General features: G+C 33.4%; 2 protein-coding genes and 1 non-coding gene across 3 annotated transcripts; 2 read left to right on the forward strand and 1 right to left on the reverse strand.

The window, feature by feature from the left end:
• Positions 1-6,314: 6,314 nt before the first annotated feature.
• LOC124439027 lies at positions 6,315-11,165 on the reverse strand. The gene is made up of 2 exons (XM_046989227.1): positions 10,942-11,165; positions 6,315-6,584 (listed from the first exon to the last, which is right to left on the reverse strand). Exons 1-2 carry the CDS (start codon positions 11,086-11,088, stop codon positions 6,315-6,317), a joined length of 417 nt encoding a protein of 138 aa, XP_046845183.1. The 5' UTR covers positions 11,089-11,165.
• A 4,233-nt stretch (positions 11,166-15,398) lies between these two features.
• LOC124439032 lies at positions 15,399-16,892 on the forward strand. The gene has a single exon (XM_046989240.1). It carries the CDS (start codon positions 15,399-15,401, stop codon positions 16,890-16,892), a length of 1,494 nt encoding a protein of 497 aa, XP_046845196.1.
• A 1,631-nt stretch (positions 16,893-18,523) lies between these two features.
• On the forward strand, positions 18,524-18,598 carry Trnaa-ggc. Its single transcript has one exon. It is a non-coding gene; the product is annotated as a tRNA-Ala (tRNA).
• Positions 18,599-20,198: the final 1,600 nt, after the last annotated feature.

Here is a 20,198-nt window from a genome sequence, read left to right on the forward strand (position 1 = left end):
AAATACTTTAATAGTGAAGTCGATTTTTGCTCAAGATGAACCATTAGCTCATATTTCTTTCGATGGTCAAACCAATCTTTTGCCTGTTTTCAAAAGAATGAGTAATAATTACCCAAAACAGAGACAAATCAAATGGTGTCATTAATGGCCAAATTGCTAGTGTACATGCGTTTCATAACAGCACAATTTTCCTTGAATTGCCAAATAAGACAATTGTGCCAATTTATCAAGTTACAACATATACAAATAATGAGAATGTAACAAGTTATCCATTACGTATTGGGTATGCAAATACAATATGTAAATCAAGGCCAAACATTGTCTAATGTTATATTGTGGTTTGACTGTGAAAAATTCCACCGGGACGGCATATGTTGCATTGAAGTATGCAAACGGAAAATATTAAATTCTTGTTTCCATTAAAAACTCATTTTTTCACACCTGTTTTGACATAAGTGTCAAAGCTTTTATATCACATATTGATAGGGAAACATCCTTAACTTTTATATCAGAAATTATTACTACAGTGTAAGTTTAGGTAAAAAGATTAAAAATTAAATAAATGTAAAAAAATAAAAATTTGTAAATAAATTGTTGCTATGAAGAAATTACAATTGTGTGAAAAAGGAAGTTAATATTTATATGTAATTGGCATTTTCTGCTTCAGAATTTTTTTCTGGAAAGTAAAAAAGAAAGAAATAAATATATAGCACAAAATGATACACAGTTCATTAGATAATTTTTAAAAACACTTCAATTAATAATTATTTAACAAGTGATGAATTTGTAATTGTTAGATGCAGAAAGGAAAAACGTCATCATTTAGTCCAGGAACACCAAAGGCTGTTTCCTATTTTAACCACTTTCCAGCAAATTTCCTTAAACCGTATGGCCTGGCTGATGATGTGCCCTCACAAGAGGTGATAATGCGACGCACAAAACCAGTAAGCAACGAGTGGTTACTGAGGCCAGCCATTGCAATGAGCGAATTTGCCGATACTATTTACCAAAACGTGTCGCTCTTGGAGAATAAACATTCTCTTTTATTAAACATGGCAAACTAAATCATTTCTTTATGGAAATGAAAAATACATGAATTCACTCGAACGGCTCAATTCAAAACAGCAGAAAATGCAACAAAGAAGACGTGCAAAAAATATTTTTAAGATGTTCTATAATGAAGAATCTGTTATTGCAGATACTATGCAAGAATTCTTCAAGGCTATGGAAATGCCTTTAGCTTCAGATACAGAAGAATCTGATTAACATGTAATAATGTTTAAAAAACCACAATGGAAAACATTTGCTACCATTGTTTGTTTTAAAAATATTTTGTTGTGCCATAATATAATGTTTTTTTTCCTAAACAATTTGTCATAAAATATTATAGATGCAATTGAGTGGTATCATTTACATTTCATTTTTGTTATTGTTGTGTTGATTATTAGTTTTGTTCCTACTGTAAGGCAGAGAAGTATTTTTCAAGAAACAACGAAGAAAAACATTATATTGTCTGCTATCAAATATGTTATTGCAAGCTCACGAATTAAGAAAAATATCATATTTCCATTTTGAACATAATAATTCATTAAAAAATAATATAAGATTACGTGAGCCTCGTCATCTAATTAGTGACGCGCATGAATGGATTAACGAGATTCCCACTGTCCCTATCTACTATCTAGCGAAACCACAGCCAAGGGAACGGGCTTGGCAACAACAGCGGGGAAAGAAGACCCTGTTGAGCTTGACTCTAGTCTGACTCTGTGAAAGAACATGAGAGGTGTAGAATAAGTGGGAGGAGCAATCCGTCGGTGAAATACCACTACTCTTATCGTTTTTTTACTTATTCGGTGAAGCGAGCTGGACATCAAGTCCACTTTTTGGAATTAAGATCGCTCTTCTGCCGGTCGATCCGAGCCGAAGACACTGTCAGGTTGGGAGTTTGGCTGGGGCGGCACGACTGTCATATGATAACGCAGGTGTCCTAAGGTGAGCTCAATGAGAACGGAAATCTCATGTAGAATAAAGGGTAAAAGCTCACTTGATTTTGATTTTCAGTATGAATACAAACTGTGAAAGCATGGCCTATCGATCCTTTAGTCTTTATGAGTTTTAAGCTAGGGGTGTCAGAAAAGTAACCACAGGGATAACCAATGGCTTACAAATGATCTTAGCGAACCAAGGCGTTCTTCACAACCCATCCACCCAAACTGCCTTTCTTTTAATCACCCATTTTCATTCAGTGAACATCTTTTTCGCTTTTAATCTAAGTATATTATATTAAATGCTATTGATGATATGGCAATTTTTTTTGCATTTTAATAACAACTGAATTCTGCATAACAAATCGATTTAACTATACATACTTTATACAATGTTTTTGAGATGTTTTTATACGTCATTTTCCTTGCTCTTACTTTTTTTGTTTTTCTTTCATGGTGGTTGATCTTCTTCGTCTTTGTCCTCGTCAAACACGCTTTCAAGTCTTTTCCTTGCTGTGTTATTACATCTTTTTTTCGTTGTTTCTCCTACAATGTTTTTTTGTGAGGAACTTTTTCATTTCTTTGATGTCTTTCTTACGTTTGACGTCTGCATCAGATTGATTTTCAGCTGCCACCAATCCAGCGTATGATTCGTGGTTTCGTATTAATGTTCTAGCTACAATTATGTTGCAGCTCATAGCAAACAGGGCACCACCATATTTGAACATTGAATCGGCAATTTTATCAAGCTCTGCATCTTCTTTGTATAAAAATTTAACAAAGCAATGACATTATCTTTAGTTGGCTTCTCGTCTGAATCTTTTTCAGTAGTTTTAGGTCGTCTTGAATCAGAAAACTTTTCAGCAAAAGCTTGTAGAAACTTTTCGTTAAGTATATCGCTGTATTTACTTCCATTTTCATCAAATAACTTTGCATTCTCAAAATGGTTGCAGCTGTTTCTGATACTGCGACTTTCGGACGAATGAGCCATTCACAATTAAAAGGCTTTATTCTTCGTATGACTGTTTCTTCAGATGGAGCATCATCAGCTTCATAAGGTCTGATAAAGTGCCTAACGAATTGGTTGAAGAAACCAACTCCTTTGGGAGATCAGGCGATTTCAGTGGTGAGTTTGATCTGTTGGTTGCCATAATACTTCTTAAGCTGTCTTTAACAATTCTTTAATAAACCTTGAGAGATCTTGCTTCTGTGAAGAATCTTTGCCAATGAGGGAATGCTTTTTGATATTTCCTAAGTTTTGATCCAAATGTCGGACCTCTGAGTAAACCTCTATTTTAGCCAATGAAATCACAGTTATTTTTCATATATAAGGAGCAGTTATCCTGATAATTATCATTGAGTATTGTGCTTTACTCAAGACAAGACGTGTATTGCGAGTTTGGTTTCTTATTAGTTTAGTAAAGTGAGGAAAGTTCTTGTTGAAATATTCGAATAGTCAATGTGAAAAGTCCACTTAATAATGAGCAATTTGTTAGTTCTACTTATCACTTTTTCCTGCATGGACAACATAGATTTGGAGATAAGGAATATTTGACATTCTTAGATCATATCAGACATTGGCAACCAGAGCAAAGTTTTGGACGAGTTCCAAAGGGAAATGGTCATATGTGTAGATGGACAAATGTGTGAAGAAAAGTTAATGGCCCAATTCATGCAGTCAGAAAATGTTACACTTTTGACAAATTTCCAACAATGCTGCAAACTACTTAAATACTTTAATAGTGAAGTCGATTTTTGCTCAAGATGAACCATTAGCTCATATTTCTTTCGATGGTCAAACCAATCTTTTGCCTGTTTTCAAAAGAATGAGAGTAATAATTACCCAAAACAGAGACAAATCAAATGGTGTCATTAATGGCCAAATTGCTAGTGTACATGCGTTCCATAGCAGCACAATTTTCCTTGAATTGCCAAATAAGACAATTGTGCCAATTTATCAGGTTACAACATATACAAATAATGAGAATGTAACAAGTTATCCATTACGTATTGGGTATGCAAATACAATATGTAAATCGCAAGGCCAAACATTGTCTAATGTTATATTGTGGTTTGACTGTGAAAAAATTCCACCGGGGACGGCATATGTTGCATTGTCACGAGTACGCAAACGGGAAAATATTAAATTCTTGTTTCCATTAAAAAACTCATTTTTCACACCTGTTTTGACATAAGTGTCAAAGCTTTTATATCACATATTGATAGGGAAACATCCTTAACTTTTTATATCAGAAATTATTACTACAGTGTAAGTTTAGGTAAAAAAAGATTAAAAATTAAAAAAAATGTATAAAAAAAATAAAAAAAATTTGTAAATAAGTTGTTGCTATGAAGAAATTACAATTGTGTGAAAAAGGAAGTTAATATTTATATGTAATTGGCATTTCCCTTTAGCACATTGTTACATTTAAAAATTGTAAAAATTCATTTTCTGCTTCAGAATCTTTTTCTGGAAAGTAAAAAACAAAGAAATAAATATAAAGCACAAAATGATACACAGTTCATTAGATAATTTTTTAAAAAACACTTCAATTAATAATGTTTTCTTAATATTTAACAAGTGATGAATTTGTAATTGTTAGATTCAGAAAGGAAAAACGTCATCATTTAGTCCAGGAACACCAAAGGCTGTTTCCTATTTTAACCACTTTCCAGCAAATTTCCTTAAACCGTATGGCCTGGCTGATGATGTGCCCTCACAAGAGGTGATAATGCGATGCACGAAACCAGTAAGCAACGAGTGGTTACTGAGGCCAGCCATTGCAATGAGCGAATTTGCTGATACCATTTACCAAAACGTGTCGCTCTTGGAGAATAAAAAATTCTCTTTTATTAATCGTGGCAAACTAAATCATTTCTTTATGGAAATGAAAAAATACATGAATTCACTCGAACGGCTCAATTCAAAACAGCAGAAAATGCAACAAAAGAAGACGTGCAAAAAAATATTTTTAAGATGTTCTATAATGAAGAATCTGTTATTGCAGATACTATGCAAGAATTCTTCAAGGCTATGGAAATGCCTTTAGCTTCAGATACAGAAGAATCTCATTAACATGTAATAATGTTTAAAAAACCACAATGGAAAACATTTGCTACCATTGTTTGTTTTAAAAAATATTTTGTTGTGCCATAATATGTTATTTTTTTCCTAAACAATTTGTCATAAAATATAGATGCAATTGAGTGGTATCATTTACATTTCATTTTTGTTATTGTTGTGTTGATTATTAGTTTTGTTCCTACTGTAAGGCAGAGAAGTATTTTTCAAGAAACAACGAAGAAAAACATTATATTGTCTGCTATCAAATATGTTATTGCAAGCTCACGAATTAAGAAAAATATCATATTTCCATTTTGAACATAATAATTCATTAAAAAATAATATAAGATTACGTGAGCCTCGTCATCTAATTAGTGACGCGCATGAATGGATTAACGAGATTCCCACTGTCCCTATCTACTATCTAGCGAAACCACAGCCAAGGGAACAGGCTTGGCAACAACATTGGGGAAAGAAGACCCTGTTGAGCTTGACTCTAGTCTGACTCTGTGAAAGAACATGAGAGGTGTAGAATAAGTGGGAGGAGCAATCTGTCGGTGAAATACCACTACTCTTATCGTTTTTACTTATTGGTGAAGCGGAGCTGGACATCAAGTCCACTTTTTGGAATTAAGATCGCTCTTCTGCCGGTCGATCAGAGCCGAAGACACTGTCAGGTTGGGAGTTTGGCTGGGCGGCACGACTGTCATATGATAACGCAGGTGTCCTAAGGTGAGCTCAATGAGAACGGAAATCTCATGTAGAATAAAAGGGTAAAAGCTCACTTGATTTTGATTTTCAGTATGAATACAAACTGTGAAAGCATGGCCTATCGATCCTTTAGTCTTTATGAGTTTTAAGCTAGGGGTGTCAGAAAAGTAACCACAGGGATAACCAATGGCTTACAAATGATCTTAGCGAACCAAGGCGTTCTTCACAACCCATCCACCCAAACTGCCTTTCTTTTAATCACCCATTTTCATTTAGTGAACATCTTTTTCGCTTTTAATCTAAGTATATTATATTAAATGCTATTGATGATATGGCAATTTTTTTTGCATTTTAATAACAACTGAATTCTGCATAACAAATCGATTAACTATACATACTTTATACAATGTTTTGAGATGTTTTATACGTCATTTTCCTTGCTCTTACTTTTTGTTTTCTTTCATGGTGGTTGATCTTCTTCGTCTTTGTCCTCGTCAAACACGCTTTCAAGTCTTTTCCTTGCTGTGTTATTACATCTTTTTTCGTTGTTTCTCCTACAATGTTTTTTGTGAGGAACTTTTCATTTCTTTGATGTCTTTCTTACGTTTGACGTCTGCATCAGATTGATTTTCAGCTGCCACCAATCCAGCGTATGATTCGTGGTTTCGTATTAATGTTCTAGCTACAATTATGTTGCAGCTCATAGCAAACAGGGCACCACCATATTTGAACATTGAATCGACAATTTTATCAAGCTCTGCATCTTCTTTGTATAAAAATTTAAGCAAAGCAATGACATTATCTTTAGTTGGCTTCGTCTGAATCTTTTTTCAGTAGTTTTAGGTCGTCTTGAATCAAAGAAAACTTTTCAGCAAAGCTTGTAGAAACTTTTCGTTAAGTATATCGCTGTATTCACTTCCATTTTCATCAAATAACTTTGCATTCTCCAAAATGGTTGCAGCTGTTTCTGATACTGCGACTTTCGGACGAATGAGCCATTCACAATTAAAAGGCTTTATTCTTCGTATGACTGTTTCTTCAGATGGAGCATCATCAGCTTCGCCATAAGGTCTGATAAAGTGCCTAACGAATTGGTTGAAGAAACCAACTCCTTGGGAGATCAGGCGATTTCAGTGGTGAGTTTGATCTGTTGGTTGCCATAATACTTCTTAAGCTGTCTTTAAAAATTCTTTAATAAACCTTGAGAGATCTTGCTTCTGTGAAGAATCTTTGCCAATGAGGGAATGCTTTTTGATATTTCCTAAGTTTTGATCCAAATGTCGGACCTCTGAGTAAACCTCTATTTTAGCCAATGAAATCACAGTTATGTTCATATATAAGGAGCAGTTATCCTGATAATTATCATTGAGTATTGTGCTTTACTCAAGACAAGACGTGTATTGCGAGTTTGGTTTCTTATTAGTTTAGTAAAGTAAGGAAAGTTCTTGTTGAAATATTCGAATAGTCAATGTGAAAAGTCCACTTAATAATGAGCAATTTGTTAGTTCTAATTATCACTTTTCCTGCATGGACAACATAGATTTGGAGATAAGGAATATTTGACATTCTTAGATCATATCAGACATTGGCAACCAGAGCAAAAGTTTTGGACGAGTTCCAAAGGAAATGGTCATATGTGTAGATGGACAAATGTGTGAAGAAAAGTTAATGGCCCAATTCATGCAGTGAGAAAATGTTACACTTTTGACAAATTTCCAACAATGCTGCAAACTACTTAAATACTTTAATAGTGAAGTCGATTTTGCTCAAGATGAACCATTAGCTCATATTTCTTTCGATGGTCAAACCAATCTTTTGCCTGTTTTCAAAGAATGAGAGTAATAATTACCCAAAACAGAGACAAATCAAATGGTGTCATTAATGGCCAAAAGTGTACATGCGTTCCATAACAGCACAATTTTCCTTGAATTGCCTGACAATTGTGCCAATTTATCAAGTTACAACAAATACAAATAATGAGAATGTAACAAGTTATCCATTACGTATTGGGTATGCAAATACAATATGTAAATCGCAAGGCCAAACATTGTCTAATGTTATATTGTGGTTTGACTGTGAAAAAATTCCACGGGACGGCATATGTTGCATTGTCACGATGTAATAACGGGAAAATATTAAATTCTTGTTTCCATTAAAAACTCATTTTCACACCTGTTTTGACATAAGTGTCAAAGCTTTTATATCACATATTGATAGGAAACATCCTTAACTTTTATATCAAAAATTATTACTACAGTGTAAGTTTAGGTAAAAAAAGATTAAAAATTAAAAAAAATGTATAAAAAAAATAAAAAAAGTTTGTAAATAAGTTGTTGCTATGAAGAAATTACAATGATGATGATGATGATGAAATGATTTTCAAAACCAAGCAATGAAACGTTGTAAAACGCTCTTACGAAGCTTTCCAATCTGCTAAATTTTCATAAAAAGTAAACATAACTTCATACGAATAAGATTTCACAGAGGAAATTTCCTTGAAAATGTTATGCAAACGTTTATTAAAAATTTAAAAAATTTGCATGTTGTCGAAAATTTCATGTAAATTTGCGTGTTAGGGCTTTAATAATGCTTTCCTCCCGGTTACCCCCCATCTAATATTTAACGTTCTTTCCGAATCTGAAATCCGATTTCAAATCGGACTTGTCTCTCAAAAGTTATTAACGAAAACATTGTAGTATGACGTCATAGCTAATAACTTCCGGTTTAACAACGCTACACACTTAAAACTTTTAAAAATTGTTGAAACACATTAGGGCCATGTTCAGTCCAAATTTGAGCAAAATCGCTCAAGTATCGCTTCAGTACTAATAATTGTAGGCTATAGCTACAAATTCATAGTTATTGAACAAATGTCTATTACTTAGATTTAGAATTAACAGAGCCAATTATTGACAGAAATACTTAAATGTTTCTAAAAATCTTTTTAAAACCAAGGAATGAATCGTTCTAAAACGCTCTAACGAAGCTTTCCAATCTGTAAATTTTCATAAAAAGTAAACATAACTTCATACGAAATGAGATTTCACAAAGGAAATTTCCTTGAAAATGTTATGCAAACGTTTATTAAAAATTTTAAAAATTTGCATTTTGTCGAAAATTTCGTCTAAATTTGCGTGTTAGGGCTTTGATAATGCTTTCCCTCCGGTTACCCCCCCCATCTAATATTCAACGCTCGTTCCGAATCTGAAATCCGATTTCAAATTGGACTTGTCTCTCAAAAGTTATTAATGAAAACATTGTATTGTGACGTCATAGCTAATAACTTCTGGTTTAACAACGCTACACACTTGAAATTTTTTACAATTGTTTTGAAACATCAGGGCAATGTTCAGTTCAAATTTGAGCGAAATCGCGCATCACACGCAAAAGTTATAAAAAAAAAAAATTTTTCAGAAAAGTTATAATAATATAAGAATACTAATGGAAAAATAATATAATTTGACTTTATCAAACGCAACACTTACAAACCCAACGAACCCAAAGAAACGAACAACTCAGTGACAACAGCAACGATACCTTACATCAAAGGTACGTCTGAGACTATCTCCGCGTATCGTACGACCATACAACATACGTGTTGCACATAAACCAATCACAACGTTACGACAAGTACTAACGAACATAAAGGACAAAGAACAACCCAACGAACGACAAGGTGCAGTTTACAAAAATAAACTGCTCCGACTGCCACGCCTCCTATATCGGCGAAACTGGCAGGAACTTAAACATAAGACTTACTGAGCACAAACGAGCTACTAAGAAACAAGACAAAACTAATCACATTGCCGAACATCACCGAATCACAAAGCACAACATTGACTGGGACTCGGCAATGCATCACTTACAGTACTGACTATAGACAACGGCTTACATTAGAAAGTTGGTATACCAACTTGGAAGAAACCCCCCTGAACAGATCACAGCAATTACCGGCACCTTACAAACGACTTATTCACAATACAAACAAACGATCAACTAAAAACATTACACTTCAAACTAATTCACAATGACAATACACAATTGACACCCACACACTACAACTAAAAACGTCACACCTAAATCACACATCACAACTAAAAAAAAAAAAATAAATAAATAAAATATTTCACTTCACACTAATCCACAATGACAATACACATTTCCTGCACATTTCATGTACACACAATACAATGACGTAAGAACCAGACAACAAATACAGCTAACCTGACGTTTACTCCTCATTTCACTCTGAAGATGACTACCGCTAAGGTTGTCGAAACGTCAGTCAACAACAACAAAAACAGTCCTTCTCAGGACTTTATTAACCTGGACGATCATCATTTACAAACATATAAGAATTTATGTATTGGTCGTTTTTAATAACACACGCCTTTTATAATAATCAAATCTTTCCAATCCCAAACCTTCCCACCCTGCTTCACTTCCAACAACATCCATGGTTTTGTTTTGCTTGGGTCATCATTACCACGAATTATTTAACAAAGCCAACACGTAATCTTATATTATTTTTTAATGAATTATTATGTTCAAAATGGAAATATGATATTTTTCTTAATTAGTGAGCTTGCAATAACATATTGGATAGCAGACAATATAATGTTTTTCTTCGTTGTTTCTTGAAAAATACTTCTCTGCCTTACAGTAGGAACAAAACTAATAATCAACACAACAATAACAAAAATGAAATGTAAATGATACCACTCAATTGCATCTATAATATTTTATGACAAATTGTTTAGGAAAAAAATAACATTATATTATGGCACAACAAAATATTTTTTAAAACAATGGTAGCAAATGTTTTCCATTGTGGTTTTTTAAACATTATTACATGTTAATCAGATTCTTCTGTATCTGAAGCTAAAGGCATTTCCATAGCCTTGAAGAATTCTTGCACAGTATCTGCAATAACAGATTCTTCATTATAGAACATCTTAAAAATATTTTTTTGCACGTCTTCTTTTGTTGCATTTTCTGCTGTTTTGAATTGAGCCGTTCGAGTGAATTCATGTATTTTTTCATTTCCATAAAGAAATGATTTAGTTTGCCACGTTTAATAAAAGAGAATTTTTTATTCTCCAAGAGCGACACGTTTTGGTAAATGGTATCAGCAAATTCGCTCATTGCAATGGCTGGCCTCAGTAACCATTCGTTGCTTACTGGTTTCGTGCTTCGCATTATCACATCTTGTGAGGGCACATCATCAGCCAGGCCATACGGTTTAAGGAAATTTGCTGGAAAGTGGTTAAAATAGGAAACAGCCTTTGGTGTTCCTGGACTAAATGATGACGTTTTTCCTTTCTGCATCTAACAATTACAAATTCATAACTCGTTAAATATTAAGAAAACAGTATTAATTGAAGTGTTTTTTAAAAAATTATCTAATGAACTGTGTATCATTTTGTGCTATATATTTATTTCTTTGTTTTTTACTTTCCAGTAAGAAATTCTGAAGCAGAAAATGAATTTTTACAATTTTTAAATGTAACAATGTGCTAAAGGGAAATGCCAATTACATATAAATATTAACTTCCTTTTTCACACAATTGTAATTTCTTCATAGCAACAACTTATTTAGAAATTTTTTTAATTTTTTTATACATTTTTTTTAATTTTTAATCTTTTTTTACCTAAACTTACACTGTAGTAATAATTTTTGATATAAAAAGTTAAAGATGTTTCCCTATCAATATGTGATATAAAAGCTTTGACACTTATGTCAAAACAGGTGTGAAAAATGAGTTTTTTAATGGAAACAAGAATTTAATATTTTCCCGTTTGCGTACTCGTGACAATGCAACATATGCCGTCCCCGGTGGAATTTTTTCACATTAAAACCACAATATAACATTACACAATGTTTGGCCTTGCGATTTACATATTGTATTTGCATACCCAATACGTAATGGATAACTTGTTACATTCTCATTATTTGTATATGTTGTAACTTGATAAATTGGCACAATTGTCTTATTTGGCAATTCAAGGAAAATTGTGCTGTTATGAAACGCATGTACACTAGCAATTTGGCCATTAATGACACCATTTGATTTGTCTCTGTTTTGGGTAATTATTACTCTCATTCTTTTGAAAACAGGCAAAAGATTGGTTTGACCATCGAAAGAAATATGAGCTAATGGTTCATCTTGAGAAAAAATCGACTTCACTATTAAAGTATTTAAGTAGTTTGCAGTCAGATGCATTGAAATTTTGGGCTGAAGAAAACAGTTTCTACATTTGTGATAATTGCAATTCTGTTGTAACAGTGAACTTACCTTACAATTTAAAAAAAAAATTAAAACCTAGAGAAAAAAACAAATGTAACTGCAGGTCAACAAGATACTTTGTACCTCGATATAATTGCATACCAAACATATTATTGAATCTTTCTATAGAAAATATAAAAACATTAAGACCATTTGATATAGACTGTGGATTTTATAGCAGACAAAGCCAAGGATATAGGGTTAAAACAGGCATGATCACCTTGAAATTATCAACATCAGTCAATGAAAAAATTAGAAGTTTGTCTTGCCCAATTGAGAAGGAAAAATGCCAGCAAGCTTATGAATATTTGATGTCGTCGAACACATCACATTATTCTCACTTTATACAATTACAAAATGACAAATTAAGAAGTGGTGAAACGATCAATTGCTATGACTTTTTTTTAACTGAAGGAATAGAATGCGCTCTTTGGCCTAACATTTATCCATTTTCTTCATGGTGTGAGAGCATAATTTGTGGCAAGGAAAGTCGCTTAAGTATGAAAGCTTCATTTTGTGCAAAATTATTTTCAGAGATTTTAGATTATGGGCTACATTTTGATTTACTTCAATGGCAATATGAAAGAGCTCTATACAAAGTTGTTAGTGGCAGGGGCGGATCTAGAGTATGTCAAATCCGTCGCGCGACTGATGTTTGAAATTCAAAAATTACCTATTCATATTAATTAAAAATTCATTAATTATTCTTATTTTCTCATCGCATTTACTTCGTGGTAAAAATCCCGCATTATTTATTATTGAAAACTAATGACTAATCCAATGAATATCTCGTTGGTAACCAGATCAGTTGAATTTTAATTGACCTGGAATAACCGACTGATAAGCGGGGTGGCTTGACTGGTTCGACGAATAAAGGAGTCTATGAACGTCAAAAACGCTTATTTTATTGGTCAATAGCCAGATCAGTGGACAGTCTGGAATGGTCTCAACTGATAATAAGGGTGGCGGACGTATAAGGAGTCCAATTGCTATCTTACAATTGGTTCATTTGAATTTTGCTTTAGTGTGATTGGTTTGACGGATTTCGACTGATAGCCAACTGAACTAACATAGTCAAGCTCGCTGTCTGAATTGAATGTTTGATCGTTTTATAGTAATTTTTATAAGCATGATAGAAACTAAACTACAATCAGATGGAATTGATGGAAATCTTTTACAAATTCATATATTGACATGAATGCTGCTGTCCAAAATGTGAATTTTTTCAAGAGGGTGGAAATTTATGGATAAATTTATAATTATATAATTAAAGACATGTTGGTTACATTCTGTTTGTATTTGCAAATACAATGCTACTAGTGATTGCTATATAGCACACCTTGCATATACTTACAGGAGATAATAGTCTAGTGAAATGCCTAATAAACATTTATGGCATTAAGCTGTCCTTAACTGCAAATTTTCACTCTGATAATTTTTGCTTAACCTTTGGCAGAAAAAAATTTTGAGTTTTTTCTCAAAAGGTGAATTTGCTGGCACTGATGTGGAGATGGGTAAAGGGTTACAATAAACTTGCATGGTTTGAAGTCTGAGCTTTTCTATATCTATGAACTGTCACTTGTAGTACCAAAATTCTAACTTAACTAAACTCATTACATAGAGGTTTGAATGGGGGTCTCTAGGGAGGTCTATGCCTGACAACTTGGTAGAAATTTTTAAAGACTATATCTGTTTTTGAATAGCATTATTGTAAAATAAATTTTACGTTCCTAGACATGCTAATGAGCCATATATTTGGCATGATAATGAGCCTAAATATTTGGCAAAACATTCAAGTATTGTTCACTTCATTTTTTTTTTTGAAAAAAACGTAAGCAAAATGTGTTGTTTTTACGCAAAAACGATGCCCACAAATAAATTTTGCTCTAAAACGCTGAAAATGGCATTTTCAAGGCTCTGAAATTCAAAATTTCTCAGGGGATAATGCCTCAGACCCCCCAGGCGCCTTCGACGTTTTATGACTGATGTTTGAAAAATCCTAGATCCGCCCCTGGTTAGTGGTGCAATAAACACAGCACGTTATCGCAATTGTTCTCCTGCAAGAGCACTAGACACAAAAACGTTCTCTCCCACTTACTGGCAATGGCAGCATTTATACCTTTTAGATGCCATTGAACAATTTAGCCTTCCTAGTGTCTTCATCACGATAAGTCCATATGAATGGACTTTTCCTTTTGCTCGTTGGATATCAGCAATCAGATATGAAACTGGGTTAGATGCAACACAATTACCTGCATTTGAAACTTTTCATATAGCTCATGTTTTAGAGCAAATAATACGTGGTTATCTTACTGGCAGCAATTGTAATAAGTGGTCGTAACATGTCTTTAGCTACAACAGGAGCAGTTCTCAGCAAAATATAAACACATACTTTTATAGATTTGAATTTCAGAAAAGAGGAACTTTACATGTTCACATGCTTATTTGGCTTAAGGATTTAACTAAAATGCAACACCATCTAGTTCGTGCTGACATCCCTGAAAATAATACAGAACTTTCTTTTCTAGTTCATAAATTGCAACCTTCTGATAAAGCTTGTGATTGCTCAAATTTACAGGAACAAGACAGTTATATTGCAACAGATAATGATAGACAAATTCATCATATTAAACATCCAGCAGAAGCGTTTGTATTGAATCTCAGAGCTTATATAGCAACTCTTATTCCTGCATTGAAGTGCCTCATGGACTACCAAACAACAAATGGAGTTGCAATGCTTCTTAAATATGTAACATCGTATGTCACAAAATTTCAGGATAGTACAGCATTAGATAGCATTTATTCTTATCATTTAAATGGTAGACTAGCTGCAACAAGATATTTGATGCAAAATAATCCTACTGAACCAGAAATGTACTTTTTTTTGCAATCAAAGAAAATAGCATGGACAAATTGTCGAACGAAACGGTATACAGTTCCAACTAGTGGTAAAGTGCTTGAAGACAAAACAGCAATTAAGTATTGGCAACGAGGAGCACAATTAATAGACATGTCAATGACATTGTGGCTAAGAAAACATGAAACAAATTCGAGAACCCCAAAAATTTACAAACGAGGGTCAACCTTAGTAGGATTTAAAATGCCCTCTATTTTTAACTAACAATTTTTCTTTCAGTACGTATTCATCAACTTGCCACATAGACAATTGTCAGATATTGTAAGCCCTAGCATGAACAATTACCTGATGAGCTAAAGTGGTTTGTAGCTGCCACATTTCATTTTGCAAACCTTTGGAAAAATAATGAAAAGATAGCTAAATATTTGTCAGTCCAAGGTCATAAGGAAAGTTTTATTTCCACAGTATTATCATACATATGTAGTTTAAATGACATGTATTACCTTTGGCAAATGAATATCATTAAAACAAGACAAGTTGCATTGCAACAACTATCATGTGACTCAATAGATTTTGCACTTGATTCATGGCAAGCAGCAGCATCTGCACACGTAAAAAGAGCAGTTTCCACTAGGGATTTATATTATAGATCCAGTTTTACAAATAGATGTGAACTTCAACAGCAAATTTCAGGTGGTGAAGATAGTGATTTGGAAGATGAATGTTGCATTAACAACACATTTCAACAAATTAACAATGAATTTTTAGCAACTCCTACAAATCACTATCATTATGAAAGTTTAAATTCAACATTGTCAGAATACTCGAGTGAACAACAATTTCTATGGCAAAAGCCAATTCTAATTCAAGGAAAAGCAGGACGTTGTAAGACGGAGACATTGATGTGTTGCATTAAAGAGCATGTACGCAGTGGCAAAAATATACTTGTGGCAGCACCTACTGGACTTTTGGCTAGTCGATTTAGATCTCGCGTGGCTGTTAATGTTATATGTGACACAGTTCATGCTGCTTTCAATGTACCAATTGATGTGGAAGAAGTACCAACCACAAATTGGGCAATATCATATTATGATATCGTCATTATTGATGAAATTTCACAAATCTCAGAGAAAATTTTCGCACACATAATGGACACCTTTAATAGATTAGTTTACAGGCCTGTTTTGATTTTGGGTGGCGATAACTCTCAACAGCAGCCTTTTGAGAAAAAAGATGGAATAATAGTTAATGTACCATCACCTTTATCTAACAGTCAATTTGTTTCTTCGACATATCACTTCATTTTACATGGACAACATCGTGTGGGTGATGTAGAATATCTTCAATTTTTGGATCATATAAGAAATTGGCGTCCAAATCAAGAAATTCTAAATAATATACAGCATAACCGTGTCATATTTCCACATGGAAACATTACACCTACTGAATTTATGAATTCTTTCATTGAAAACATGGATTCAACAATTCTAACTTTTACAAATTCAGCTGCAGATTATTTAAATAACTTGGTTGTTACATCACTTTTTTGCAATGAAAATGCATTAGGTTATTTTCATCTGGACAACACGGACGAAGCTTTTCCAATTTACAAAGGAATGAAGGTTATCATTTCACAAAATTGCAATAAAGAAGCAAATGTTGTAAATGGGCAAATGGCTTATGTTGAAACATGTCAAAATCACACTATTTTCCTCAAAATGCCAAATAACATCATTGTGCCAGTGTATCAAGTTACGTCTGAAGTTAATGGACAACAAAAAGTCTCATTTCCCTTTCGTATAGGATACGCTATAACTATAAGCAAAAGCCAAGGACAAACACTTTCAAAATGTACTATTTGGTTTGATAAGGATATCATACCACCTGGTACTGGTTATGTAGCTTTATCAAGGGTTCGAAAGTTAAGTGATGTACTCGTTGTCACACCTTTAAAACCATCCTTCTTCACACCAGTTGTCTGTAGCTAAAAATGAATATAATTTAATTGTTAATTCAAGAATAATCTAAAAAAAAATTTTGCAAAAAAATCTAAAAAAAACAAAAACAAATAAAAAAAAGTACTGGAAAATTGTTTAAAAGTACTGTTCAAAAACTTTTCATGTTTGTTATAAAGAAAGGAAAAAAACTTTGAGTAATTCCAAAATAAGTTCAAAAAAATTAAAGAAAACAGAAAAATGTAAATATGTTTGGTTGTTAAATAAGAAATATAAAAATAGATTTTGTGTTGAAAAAAATTGAAAAATGAAAAAAATTAAAAAAGTTAAAAAAATTAAAAATATATATAACATAAGACAAGTTTTATTTAAAAAATTGAATTATTTGCAATTGTTAATTTGTGGCAGTTTGTCTGTATATATATATATGTTATAAATGCAAAAAGAGATCTTGAGAATCATACTAATATATGTTGTTTTGATTAAAAGTGCGTTATATATGGCGCGCCGATACAGACAAAAATACTTCACAAAAGATCAAACTTCTATTTCAAATTTATTACTATGTTTGATATAAAATTATAGTACTTCTGAAAAGTTTAATACTTTATTGCTGCCTGCAGTACGCCACATGTAATTTTTTGTAAAACTTCATGTTGTCGAATTTCGATGTAAGTTGTAAGATGGCGGACAAAATGATAGACAAACTAATCGAGGCGGTTAAAGCCATAAAAGAAAACCCTTCTGTTGAAGAAAATATGAAGAAAGAAGATTCAAAAATATCAACAGAGGAAGCTCTTGGTAATTTATTTCCAAGCATAAGTGCTGCTTCATCTAGTCGTCAAAGTGAATTAACTTATGGATATAATCCAACTTAAGCTAACTACGTACCAAAGAAAGGCTTTAAACGATATGGCTCCTCTTCATCTTCATCATGTAGTCATACAAAAAGGAAACCAACTGAAGTAAAGTTGAAGTACCAGCTCAAGGACTTTTTTTTACTACCAGGTCCCCAGGTGCAGACTGTGCCCCGAGGTTGTTTTAGGGAGTACCTTTATGCAAATGGTTTTGCTGAGTCAGCCGTGGCAGTCGATGATGAAATGTCGGAGGATGACGTCAAGAGCAAAATATTGTGCATTTTTAAAGAGAAACTTGCTAGGTTAACTACTCATGAAAATAATTTTGAGTTTGTTCGAGAATAATTTTGAAATAGTTAAAGTAAATAATGGGCCTTTCACGGGAAAACTTTTGAAGCATATTTCCAAACAGGGACCAGTTTATGTTAGAACACTGGTGGCAGTACCAGGTGCTGGTTTAAAAGGATGGAGAGCTGACAAAAGTGAAGACTCAAGTGATGATGATTTCTTAATGTCACCAACATTTGAAATGAAAAATGACATAAAGTCAGATGTTAAGCAATCTATGCTTCCACGTATTGAAGTCATAGACTGTGACAAGGAAGATAATGATGGGAAACAAGAGCAAATTGATTCGAAAACATCTTTGGCTCAATCACATTTCATTGCATCTGGGTAATTTATTATAGCAGTTTCTATAATTTTTTCAAGTAGTTGCTATTGAGTTGAAGTCATGTTTTTAGTGAGAAAATCATAGTATGATGTAATGATACTATGCCCAACAATATTGACCTGCTCACCACTGTGTGACTTCATAGCTCAGTTGGTCAGAGCACTGCACCGGCACCGCAGAGGTCATGGGTTCGAATCCCATTGAGTCACCTGATTTTTTCAGGTCCTGAGACGATTGCTTAAATTGTCCAGCAAAGTGCGAAGATCATATCTTCATTTAATTTCAAACACCGCACTGCATAAAACATTCGTGCAGCATTACTTTCACGAGAAAACAAGAGCCCAACAATATTGACCTGCTCACCACTGTGTGACTTCATAGCTCAGTTGGTCAGAGCACTGCACCGGCACCGCAGAGGTCATGGGTTCGAATCCCGTTGAGTCACCTGATTTTTTCAGGTCCTGAGACAATTGCTTAAATTGTCCAGCAAAGTGCGAAGATCATATCTTCATTTAACTTCATTTAATAAACAATATATTGTTGGGAAATCTTTTTGAAAAAAATTGAAGGTGTGTATTTTATTTATGTCACAATTGTTTTTAAGTCTTCATTATCATCAGTCGCCCAGTTGCAGCGATACATATTGCTGAACCTTCTGATGAAGAAATTCTACACCAAAATTTGTGTTATTTTTTAGACAATGAGATGTTCTACCAGACTGAAGAAAAATCAATAATTGTTCATTTTGAGCATTTGTTACAGTTTACGACTGGTTCAGAGTCCACCCCACCAACTGGATTTGAAAATTCCTTAACAATAACATTTTATGATCAAGATGGGAAAACTAGGTATCCATATTCTTCCACTTGTGCCATGTCACTTGCACTACCAAGAGGACATGAAGACCCAACTATGTTTGAGGAACTTCTTCTAAGATCTTTATTTGACTCATGCAGTTTTTATAAAATTTGACATTGCTTTGATACTCAAACATTTTGACTTGTTTTAGCACTGTTCTTGTTAAAAGTTAAGGAACTAAGATTTGTTATGTTCGCTAAATTGGTTTCCAAACAGGATTAGTTAAATATTTGCATACTTTTTACTATGATAAGTTATGTTTGTGTTGATATGGCTGAAGTGATTGACCTTATTATGTTATAATTCAATAGTTGCAAAGAAAAAACTATTTACTGCCGTCTGTCTAATATTTCTGATAACACATTTTGCACTTGTTCATACAATGAAATGCCATAATTGTCATCATCATCCAATGGGTTCAATCTTAGAGTTACTTCATGAAGCTCGTGGTCATCTAGCTCTATTGCAGATCTAGGTACCTCTACAAAGTTTGCAGTTTGAATTTCAGGCATCGGTCCATTGTCATCAACACCATATTCACAGTCAACTAAGTTTTCATGTAGCATTTCTTGGACTGTGCTGTAATCTGAAAGCGCATTTTGGTAAAATCCTCTGGTCCAAAGTTGTAAAGGTGATTGTCCATGCTCACTGGACAATGGGTGGTTATTCCATTGCATTGTAAAGATGTTTAATGACTTGTTTACACGAGGCAAAAATATATAGTGCAAAGCAAACAAATGAAATTCATTGTCTGGATTTAACAATTCATTAGATTCCATGTAATAGAAGATGTTCTTATATATTGAAACAACATAGGAGTTAACATCATGCCAAAGACGCTCAATGCGCTGATTATGAACAGATTGTCCAGTAAAAACAGGTTTGCTAGACAGACCATGACGATTAAGCATATGCCTAGCCACAGCAATATTTTCTGTTCCATAATCTGTT

Source organism: Xenia sp. Carnegie-2017, unplaced genomic scaffold (assembly GCF_021976095.1).
Source record: "Xenia sp. Carnegie-2017 unplaced genomic scaffold, XeniaSp_v1 HiC_scaffold_1, whole genome shotgun sequence".
In the NCBI taxonomy this organism is placed as follows: Eukaryota; Metazoa; Cnidaria; class Anthozoa; order Malacalcyonacea; family Xeniidae; genus Xenia; species Xenia sp. Carnegie-2017.